The 12,172-nt window shown below is 36.0% G+C and overlaps 1 protein-coding gene across 1 annotated transcript in view; it reads right to left on the reverse strand.

Moving 5' to 3' along the window:
- The window catches only part of LOC142334746 (glutamate--cysteine ligase catalytic subunit-like), a 44,528-nt gene that overhangs the window by 2,479 nt on the left and 29,877 nt on the right, over nt 1-12,172 (reverse strand). Inside the window, exons 13-14 of the mRNA XM_075383011.1 lie at nt 4,595-4,743; nt 3,835-3,955 (exon numbers count right to left, since the gene is read on the reverse strand). Coding sequence (XP_075239126.1) covers nt 3,835-3,955; nt 4,595-4,743 — 270 coding nt within the window. The remainder of the gene's footprint in view (nt 1-3,834; nt 3,956-4,594; nt 4,744-12,172) is intronic.

Here is a 12,172-nt window from a genome sequence, read left to right on the forward strand (position 1 = left end):
GAATGGATTGGGAAAACCATTTAGAAAAAAATCCGATCCAAAAAACCGAAAGAAACAGTAAAAAAACAATATGAAATTGCCGCATGTGAACAAAAAACCACTAGCGAGAAAGCGAATTTTTGTTCAAACACAGTTTTCTCACTCTACTTTAAATTTAGAGCGAAAAAATGTCACGCCATAAAACCACTCGCTTTTTCGCTCCACTTCATGTTTCGGCGTGACCAAAATCACTACTCCAATTTGACTTCAAAAATCATGAAAATGTGTGAACAGATCTTAAAAAAAAGACAGCGCCCCAATACAATTCAAATTCTTTGAATTGTAAAAAAACCAAGAGAAACCCAATAATAGCCCCAGCTATCGCTGTGCGGCTATTAAAAAGCAGATAACCTAATTAATAGCCAATGAGAGGCTGATGACAGCTATTAACGATTAATTGGGCGAAAAGTAAAACATAGCCAGCAACCCCAATGCCGAAAGCCGGGATTGATTGGGTCTGCAGTTTCATTAGATTTAATAAAACTGATGAATTCAGCCTATAAATTGGGGGACTATAATTGTAACAGTAATATAAAATATATAAAGTAATTTGTTCCTGCGTAATCGCAGCGGAACAGCATTAGGCCACAGCGGCCTGTTCTCCGCTGCCCTTTTTCTTATTATTCCCCACAATTCAGACTGTTCTTTTTATGAGCATCATTGCTCTTTTTTTGGTGACGATGGCCACTTTTTGCGTCTGAAACTTTCACGTGGTACCATGATTGCAGCCAACATTGGTCAGGCTATGGTCAACCTAAAACTATGGTTAAGTAAGAGCTCATCCTTACACAGACATCTTCACGGAGGCAGGGGATTGAATTCTCAATCATTGGCGTGTGAATCACACACCTTACCTCTCGGTTATCGCGCCTGGAAGTAATGACAATTAGAAAAAACTCTAAGGGAGTTCAACAACTTAATGCACTGACTTCTAACATTTAGGTTTAAATTCTCTGTCTTTATAACTTCTTCTGATTTTATTTTTTGAACTTGAACATATTCGCAATCAATATTACAATCTATTCAGTTGAAACAGATTGAGATACGTCAGAAGTCATAGTGAAGATGATAACAAAAAAGAAAAACGAACTAAAAGGGTACCACTAAGCAGCCTTTGAAAGGCTGACGGCGGCTATTATTTAACACAGAACAATCCAGCAATTTCAATTACTTTTAACCATAGTAAAATGAAAGACTGATTTATAAAACCAACAAGGTTCTTAATTTTTTAAATCAGAAAAAAACCGCCAAAACTTCATTTAATTGACAATAGAAAATACCTATGAGCGTTGATTCCAATTAATTAAAAAAATAATTTTCAAAACAATGCAATGGGTAAAATATCGCTAAAAAGAAAGAAAAGCCGCAAAAATTACTGAAAGCACCAAACTGGAGTTCAACTTACTTTACTTCCCAGGAAGCTTTCTAAGGCTAAGAAAAACAACCTGGAAATTATAATTTTAAGAGTACAACAATCTCCAATAAAACAAAATAAAACAGCTAGAAAAAGTGTCAAGTAAGCATTAAAATTCACTTACTTAGCAAGAATGACCTACATTTTGCACTCTGTCTCAAATTGCGCTCTGTTAGAAACAGAAACTACTGTTTCTTTTCACCACTCATCGTATTTGCTCACCAAAATAAATTTTTTGATCTTCACGCACTCCCTGAACTTTTGCAGTTTCGTTGAATCGCATACTTAAGAGATTTGAAAATCCTAAGACTCAAAAAGAACTTAATGCCCTCCGAATTTTACCCGTTTATCCTGTTTTGAGGATGAGTAATTAGTCAAGAGAAAATCACATTTAAAAAAGACCGCAAGACTAAAAAAACTGCTACAAATTTTGTTTGAGAGGAACTATAAACAATCAGACAAAAACTTGCTAGTCTCAAAGATCACATTAAAAGGAACAAGATTGAATGGAGCATTTCGCAGTGAGATATAATGCGGTTTAGTGATGAGAGGATGCAACAATTGGTATCCAATATTAGGCCTGGTAACTAAGAAAAAAGATTTCATTTTTCGTTCACTTTAGACTGCTCTACTGAGCAAGTGCTTTTTAAAAGCACATTCAGCAGAATGAGAGGAGTGAAACTAGCCGAGCGATTTCACGCAGAAAATTAAATGCAAAATAAGATAAAGTGATTCAAATTTTGGTCTCACGACTTCAAAACAATTAGCACTATGGGTCTAGGAAATAAACCCCCACGGAAAAAACCCCCCAGCTTGATTTTAATAGGAAATAAACCCCCACGGAAATAAACCCCCAAGGAAAAAAACCCCCATTTTATCATTGAAATAAAGACAATGAGATTAAAATTAAAAGTCAAAACAAAAATTTAAACACGGACGCCTAAAAAAAATCACGTGATTTTTCACGTTCTTCATGACGAATTCACGCTTTAACTTTATAAAATATACATTTCAGTGCCACCAATGGGATATGAATCAGACAGTTTTTTTTAAAACGATTTCATATTTAGGCCTCTCTAAAAAATAAGGTTCGTACTCAGAAAAAGGGGGGTAAAAGAGTTGCCACCCCCTAGAAACCTACCCCTGACTTAAAAATCACTCAGAATAGTACCGTTTAAACCACTTTACCAATCTTTCATATTTGTGCTTCCTATGGGCAGTCAATAAGGGACAGTGCTTAAAGGGTTGACAACCCATCCTCCGTGCTATGGTACCTAACCACAGTCATGGTGCTGTCTCTTGCCCTACGGCGGGGGAGGGGACAACCACTGTTCAGGTAATAGGAAGAGTTTTTGTGGTGGATATACTGAACAAACCAAACTTTTAAGCCTATTTGGCTGTTTTTCAATCAACCTTTTAGCACGTGCTGTATCAAATGCGTCTACATACAATCAACAGCAATCATTTTGTTATCTTAATCCAATCTCTACATAGAAAAGTGGTTGAGTTGGGCTTCTCCGTCAAATATCGAGGACAAAAATTTCAGTTTAAGTATCCGTATGTTTGCGCCCCCGAACATACTGAATCTTGGTTCAAAATGCTCCAATTATCGCTGCCAGAATTTGAAGCTCGGGATTTTGTTGACTATTTTGAAGAAGTTTATCTCGGTCGCCTAAACAGGAATGGGAGTAGGCGAAAACCACGCTTTCATCTCACAATGTGGAATGTCTATCATCGAACGATTGAGCACCTACCGAGGACCAACAATGCTATAGAAGGTTTTCATGGAGGTTTAGAATCGATGCTGCAAATGAACAAACCCGACGTTTGGAAGTTTTTGGAGGCGATACACAGACAACAAGCGCTTCAAGAGTTTACCGTGGCACAACAAAAAGGGCGGAAGCAGATAGTGAAAGAAAATGAAAATCATGGCAGAATCAATCTTTTGCTTTTTATCTGTGTAATTGTGTTAGAATCTGTGTAAGTGTATATTTAATTCATTTAATTATTCAATTAATTAATTTTGATTGAGTTTATATCTCTTTGACAGTCAGTTGGGGGTTTATTTCCCTGGGGTTTTTTTCCTTGGGGTTTCTTTCCGTGGGGGTGTTTTTCCTATCTAAATTTGGGTGGGGTTTTTTTTCCGTGGGTTTTTTTTTCCGAAACCGAACACTATAATAGCTGCACGTGAAGATGCTGGTGGATATTAAATATTGCTGCATACTCCGTTTGAGAGCAATTAAACAGAAAACCGTTAAACCTCTTTGAGTCGTAAAAAAGTACGCTGTTTCCTTTACCTGGGTCTAATAGACAAATTCGCAGGGAGGAACTGAAAATATTTTCAGTCCAGGTTAAGTAACTGTTTCCCATTTAAAATTTACCTGATGCTCGCTTGCTGAGAAGTGAAAAGTAACTAGAGAGGGAACAGCGAGTGAGATAGTCAATATCTTCCATCCCGTTCAAGTAGTCTTTCAGCATCGGAATAAGGCCTTTGAATCCAGACTGAAACATGCATCATCTATAAAACTAATGCTACAATTTCACAACAGTTGCCAATTTTTGGTCGCCCCAAACCAGTTATGCATTCCCGCAGTTACAAACCATCTGATGCTATATCGCACGTTTCACATTTCGATGAAAAACAGCACGCGAGCTTATGGGTTAAGAATTTTAGGGGTGTCATCTTAAGGCCCACTACGATAAGGGCATTAAAACAAAGTATATATGAAAAACTTTTTCCATGAGTTTTCCAAAATTTATCATAATGCAATCAAAAATCGACTAACCGATCCATTGTCTCAGCGAAAAGTTTATCGCTGGGGAAAATTCAATTTTGTTAGATTGTATAGAGCAAGAACATCATGAAAAACCTACAATACATGCTACCTATTATCATAATGAATTCACACTGATTTTTTAAATGGTAAAGCTACTCTTTATAGTCTTTATAGCTACTCCGCAAAATTTACCATTCCCAAAACCTGCAAAGCATTTAGCATTATACAAATCACTCTTGCACCTTATACATTTCGGTATGGAGTCAGTGGAATATAAGCACAGAAGCTAATTTAAAAAGATGCCAGAAATATTGAGCCGATTTTTTTAAAAAAAAGTATTGTCATGCGAAAAATCATGTATTACCTCAGAGCCATTCATGATTGTGTTGATGTCCATCTTATCACAGCAGCACTTTTTGCTTGCCTCTTCTGACGACTGGGCGCCAGCCTTTTCTTGTTCCAACTCATTGCCCATTGAAGAATCAGGTCCCATAAAATAGCAGCATTTGCCGTCTAAAACAGTAGAAATGCACACTGAGAAAATTCAACTTTAATGACATTTCACGAACTAAAAATTAATCATCGTACTATTTCGAACTGAAAAATTCTGAAACGGCTCAAAGAAAAAACCAACTCTATTGGAAAAATTTACTGAAAAAAACAGCTTCTCCAAGGTGTCCGGCAGAACAAACAAAATAAAACAGCACGCACAAACACACATACACACGCATGCACACACAAACACACACACACGTGCGCGCACACTCACACACTCGCGCGCACACAGACACACACACGCGCGCGCGTACACACACGCACACACACACACACACGCACATGCACACACACGCACACACAAACACACAGACGCGCGCGCACACACACAAACACACACACGCGCGCGCTCACACACACACGTACACGCAACACACACACACACACACACACACACACACACACACACACACACAAATACGCACACACACACACACACGCGCACACACACAAACACACACACGCGCGCGCTCACACACAGGCATCCATATACAAATAAATTAAAACAGTCTCACATCACGCACGCGCGCACACACACACTCACGCACATGAATCTACATGCAAATAAATTAAAATAGTCTCACATAGCGCACTACCACTAAATTAAGTTCAAACAAAATTTTGTCTGTTAAATGTTTAAAGACCCGTTTTAAAAATCCCAGAACTTGAAAACAAATACAACTGCAAGTGAATAAATAGCACTCGAGAAACTATCAAAAGGATCACATGTACATAGCCGGCAGATTGCCGGAATAGCTGCGAAAGAATAGACTTGCGTGCCGTGTAATAGAGATAGAAACAGATACAGATCTAAATGGAAAAAAATCGACACCACTCAAAAAAACTAGGTAAAAAACATTCAGGAATAAATTAAAAAAGCTGGTTAAAATTATTTCTGCAGAAGCCTTTTATAAGGGACTGTACATATGAGTTCTTTTGACCATAAACTAATTCAAATTAAACTTAAGTTTTAAAGTGAAAAGCCATTTTATTGAGCGAGGTAAGTCACGTATGATCAAAATCTAATCATGCAAATGATCTTAAAACCTTTGCTAGAGATAGAGAGAGAGAGAGAGAGAGAGAGAGAGAAATGACGTCACGCGAACTCCGTTAGTGAGAGGAAGAAGTAATTCAGAAAATTTGACTTCAGCTTTGCTGTGTGAACAAATGTAAAACGAAAAGCGTCAGACGACGAAACAAAAAACCAAGAGCACCGCATTATAGCTCCACTCAGCTTACAGCTTCGCAGCTACAACCATAGCCGGCAGATTGCCGGAAAATAGTCGCGATAGACGCTTGGGGCCTTCCATGAATTGAAACAACTAAAGAGATTTAGACAGATCGACCACCAGTCCTTTAATAGACCACTAGCACTAGACCTTTTGGGTTAGCTTTGGACTGTCATTTTTATGAGACACATAAGCTCTAAGGAGAAAGCCCTAATAGGGCTTTTCAAAATTAGGATCTTTTCCGTTTGTGCCCCCTCATCTTAGTGGGCGCATGTTATTTGCACCCCTCAGATGCATGTACAATAATTTTTACATAATGACTTACTCTGTAATGACACGAGCTCTGTAACGGGGGGGGGGGGGGCGCATAACCTACTGCGGGCACAAACGGAGAAGATCCCAAAATTAAAACTCGAAATCAAAAACTCAAGACTCTAATAATCAAGAATTAGGGCATATATATTTGGCACTACTTACATGCACACTATTGACCTTTATCAAGTAAATGTTCATAAAACTTAAAGGTCCATAAGTGAGTTCAGAAGTCATTTTTTCGAGTGAGGTAAGTCAAATCGAAAAAGTCAATTCCAAGAGACACAAAAATCTGTTACACGAAGTAAAAAAACATAGCAGGACAAGTCCTGAAATACAATTCAAAGAATTGAATGAAAAACTTAGAATTTTTCTACCTGACCAGCAGATCAATTCAACTATGCCAGCTAAAACATAAACAAAATCATCTCAAAAATTGAGAAACAAACAATCAAACAAACTAAACAAATATATAATCATTGATAAAACTTTGAAGCTTTAACCCCTAAGGCAAAATTGATCCCTTTAATGATACCTATTTCAAAAATTTGTCCGAAACCAAATTTTGTTTCTGAAATTGGTGCAGTATTATATCTGCAAGGCCTGAAAAAATTCATTGGCCCTTGAAGATCGATTAACTCGAAAATTTTCAAAAATTAAAAAATATTAATTGAAATTTTAATGAAATGTTGCTCCAAATCGTGATATTAATATCTTAAGAATCATTTGTAAAGAAATTATTCTAGTATCTCTAGAGGCTATCCAGCAAACCAATTCTAAGCCTTAAAAAATTAATTGGTTCAAAGTTCGATAGGCAATAATTTTTATGAAAAAATTTCAAATTTCAAAAAACAGAAATTCGTTCTATTGAAATGTTGAAAACCATTCAATTACTCCCTAGCAACTATTTAATAACATGCCATCAAACCCTGTATTAGGTTATCTGGCTACTCAGGCAAAAAAAAACTGAATAAAAGACAAATGTTTTGAGAAAAAAACTTGCAAGTTTTGTTAGAAAATTTTCAAAATTTGAAAGGTTAAAATGTTCAAAAACAAAACCATTGAAACAAACAACTATGCATTAATTTTTTGCAGACCGTGGAATATGTTTCCTGGCACTTGAGAATGGACAAATATAAAAAAAATTGACAAAAACTTTAGGAAACCTAAAAAAAAATGCAGATTTTATCAAAAAAATGCTAAAATGCGGACATTAAGATGTTGAAAACCACTCCATTATTACTAAAAACTATACACTGCCCTATTATCAAACCTTAAAGGAGATTCCCTGGCCCCTGAAGATGGAAAAACGCAAAAAATGACAAAAATTTTCAAAAAACTTGAAAAAAATTGCAAAAACTAGTATCATTTTGTGTGTTTGTATTTGTAGTACCAAAACATATAGCTCATACAATGGTCATAACAAGTACTTTTGTCTCTCAAAAGGCCTTCATCAACTTTTAAAAACTTAATGCTTAAAAAATTAAAACTGAAACTTAATGCCCGCTGGGCTTTACCTGTTTTGAAAGATCAAAGTCATTGAAAAATGTGTGAACACATCTAAAAAAAACACAGCGCCCCAATACAATTCAAATTCTTTGAATTGTAAAAAAAATTTAGGAGCGCTATAATAGCCGCCTGGAATTGAGGACGCGGCTAATAATAAAACAAAAAACCATATATCGACAATGCTGCGACAGAGATAATGCTGCGAAAGAAATTTCAGTGTCGCAATCCATAAAATCTCAAAACATTAAGCGCAAATGTGCGTGATAAAAAATGTTTATCAGTAATTAAGCAAAATAAATATTATTGTTAACAACTGTGATGCAATAAATCGCAGCGCACACTGTTTCCCGGCTATTCGAAAAAAAAAATTTGAAAGATATCTCCAAAGAGTTCAGTATGTTTTAACGGTACGACATCAAATACGATAGACAGGACAAAAGAGAGACGGTTAAATTCAGTGTCTTGTTTTAAGTAACCCAAGGCCTTTGTAAGAAGTAGTCTATTAATCTGTCAAAAAATTTCACTTATTTACCACTGTTGACAGAAAATGATCATAACACAGCCTAGTCTGTTTGTCGAATGTAGCGAAAGAGACTTGCGTGCCACAAAATACGGATACAAACAGATACAGAAATGAATGCTATGATTTGTTGAATCCATCGCACAGAAGCTTTTTTTGATCAGGAACCTTCATAACACATCGAGTTTCTTTTACTTTCTACTGATTGAAAAAAGCGTAAAACTCGTTCTCTTGAATAAGGTAAGTCACGCATCACCAAAATCAGATCACAAGAATCTCGCTTTATAGAGAGTGGGAAATACCCTCAAATGTCATTAATGACTTTAAGTATTCACTCAAAAAACACCAGACAACTTTCGTCTTTTCTAAAAAAAAACACCAGACAACAAACCAAAATACCGCAGTATTGCTTTGCTAGCTTACGACTGCACCGCCAAATAAAAACTTTTGAAAGTTTATAAAAACCAAAGTTTTCTCACTCGACCCGAACTTTTGTTCTTTTCTATATGTTGGAAAGGAGAATACAATTGCAGCTTAAAACATGCGATCACGCAGTTGCCTTTCAAAAAAGTCAAAAACAATCAATGGAGAAGTTAGCGTCTGTGTCATAGCTGAAAATGGCAGATTAAATCTAATGCCACAATCAATCTGATGCAGCCTTTTTAATTAGAGATAATTTCAACACTCAACAATATTAAGAAACCGGAGAAAAACTGCTCCTCACTTTAGGCATTTTTCTTAGTTTTCTGATGGGTTAGGGGGATAAAGTGCGAGGGAATGCAAATCACTCAAAATTGCGCCTGTACACCGCGAAATCACAACTACACTGCAGCTAATATGAATGGCGACCAGTAAAACTTTAAAACAACTGCTCGGTGACTCATTGTCCAGTATATCCAGGCTTAACCAGTTTATCCCATTTCTGAAGACGAAAATGGTCAAAAAAGGTCACATGACAATAAAACTTTCCGACAAAACAACAAGTAAACAAGACCAGCAAGACTTCAAAAATTCGTTGAGAGCAATTATTAATCTTTTAGATAACCCTTGACAATTTATATCTCGTTTAAAAATGTTTTGTTTTTTCAAGCTCACTTGAAGTCCGTTTCCTTAATTCGCCTTGTATGCTGTTGAAAAGAGTTGGTAAATTTATCGGAATAGTGTCCAGGAGATTCTAATGCCTAAGAGAAAATGTTAAGCTCTCTTGTATGCCAAGAATTTTTGGTTTGACTTTTAAAGTGAATTATTTCCATATCCCAACTACAATTACTGAGGCTCAGAAACCAACATGAATAGCCTCCCAAACAATTTAGTGTCTCGTTTTAGTTAAAAAAATCACTAAATAAACTACAGTACGAAAAAAAGTGCGAAAAAGTACAAAAACAAGAGAGATAGGAAAAAACCCAAAAATTGATGAACAATATACCAAAATTGAACAATTTTCAGATATAATACCAACTGCTAAAACGGCATTTAAAATGACAGGAAATAGGTCAAAAGTCCGTAACTAATTCTTTGAAAGAGTAGAGTCAAAAAAGGGTCCAAGTATACAACTACACGCCAACATTTTTACGAGAACCCATTTGGCATGGAAAAGCAGAAACTATAAAAATGCTTCCGAAATTTAGCAAGTGCTCAAGAATTCTTTTGTTCCTTTATTTAAAACCCTTCAGTAGAAACAGTGAGTGAGGTAATTCAATAGCCAAATTTGAAAGTCGTGACTTATGCAAAACGAAAAACGTGCCCAAAAGGTAAAATCAATTACAAAAAAATAAAGCCGGAAAAGTCCGGCATTACAATCCAACGAATTGAGATGACCTGAAAATTAATATTTTCACAACAACATCGAACTAAGACAGATAACAAACTCTATGACCCTATATGAGCAAAAAAGCGCAAAAAGTCCCAAGTGCAAAAACCTTCTTTTTCCAATTTTTAGTTTTTTAAGAATCACTGAAAAGCAACACTTTTACTTTAAAAAAACTACCCTACGGATCCCCGAAAAAGTACACATTATAACAACCTTGTGGGAATGATAGAAAATTCAAAAAAATCAAAAACTAAAAAGCAAAAATCAGAATATCATTGAAAGTCAATGGCGTCAAAGAAATAAAACCTCATGAATAACTACATGGCAACATCCTTAACAACGACATAAAACCAAATGAAGGCACAAAATACCTTTTAACAGTTTTAATGGCTGAAAAATGGACACAAGAACTACAAATGAAGAAAAGAATCACAAACTCATTTCAAAAACAAACACTAACTCTGATCTACCGTTTGTTTTCTAAGTGAATTTGTGGACCTTGCCTAGACTTAAGAAGAACTCATAATCTCTTATGTTTCATGATATGCTGTGGTTGAGGAGTTTGGTATGTACTTAATAAAATCAATGGAAACGTTAGCTAAAAGCTGGGGCCAATAGCTTGAATAAATTATACAGCACTAGATAGCCAGTAACAACTGTTATTTTTCAGACTTAACGATAAGACCTCAAAAAAAAAAACAACAAAATAGAATAAAAATCAACTTATTTTTGAAAAAACGATAAATAATAAAAATGCATGCAATGGATTCGAATTTAATTTCACTTAATCCTGATTACCAACCGATGAAGCCAGTCATTAATCATACTAAATGATTAAGATAAAAAACAACCAAAATTTTCAAACACTCGCCAATACTTTTTGCAAACGAATAGTGCAAAGAGTCACAGAAAACAAAAGCGAAGGACGAATGCAACAGACTTTTCGACTAATAATTATATTCTCATTACCAATAGATGAGATCTCTCATTGATGGGATTAGGCGATAACACAGCAATAAGTACAAAAAACAATAGGAAGACTAAAACAAATTTTATTGAAAACGATCAGCGTATAAGACAAAGAAAGCAATAGCAAAAAACTGAAACAATCAATTCAACCCTTTTAAGCATCTTTAACAACTATCATTAATCAAATAAGAGATAAGACAATAAAGTAATCAAAAAATCTTACAAACCTCAAAATTCCATATTTCTTGAGCACAATAGTCTCAAAATCGTAGAAAGCATTAGCTTTACACTGAACCGATTAAACTGAATGAAATAAACCCTATTAGCAACCTATAGGACCTGTCTCAAACGAGATTTAAGGATAAGACAGCAGAAAGTACAGCAAATAGTCGCAAAACTTAAAAAATTATGCAAACTTCTTGAGATCAAATAATGTCGGGAAAACCACTAGCTAGTTTCATATTTATTCCTCAACCCAAACAAATAAGACCTGCCAATATTGACACTCAGTGACAAGACAGCGGAAAAAATAATAAGGGCAAAAATCAAATGTTCAATAAAAACTTATAACAAATGGTGTCAAAGTCATAAAAAGCATAACTTGCATTGCCCATTGATGAATTCAAACAATTGCAAAGAGGGGCACTTAGATCATATGTGAACTATAATAGTAGCAGTCAAGAGAAGAGCACTGGAAAAAAACAATTAACCTTTGGCGAATTGCTCTCAAACGCCCGGCGAGCGGTTGCCTTCGGTAGTACCCAGCTGGGGCTTAGGGAAGCTTGCAATGGAGGGGGAGGCAGAGCAATTGATGAATTCAAACAATTGCAAATAGGCGCATTTATATCACATGTGAACTATAAAAGTAGCACTCAAGAGACGAGCACTGAAAAAAAACAACCTGTGGCGAATTGCTCTCAAACGCCCGGCGAGCGGTTGCCTTCGGTAGTACCCAGCTGGAGCTTAGAGATGCTTGCAATGGAGGGGGAAGCAGAGCGATTGGGGGTGTAGGCTTGGAAGAAAGGGGGTCACAACCAC

The sequence above is a fragment of the Convolutriloba macropyga genome, chromosome 2, assembly GCF_964194025.1.
Source record: "Convolutriloba macropyga chromosome 2, txConMacr16.3, whole genome shotgun sequence".
NCBI classification, from domain to species: domain Eukaryota; kingdom Metazoa; phylum Xenacoelomorpha; order Acoela; family Convolutidae; genus Convolutriloba; species Convolutriloba macropyga.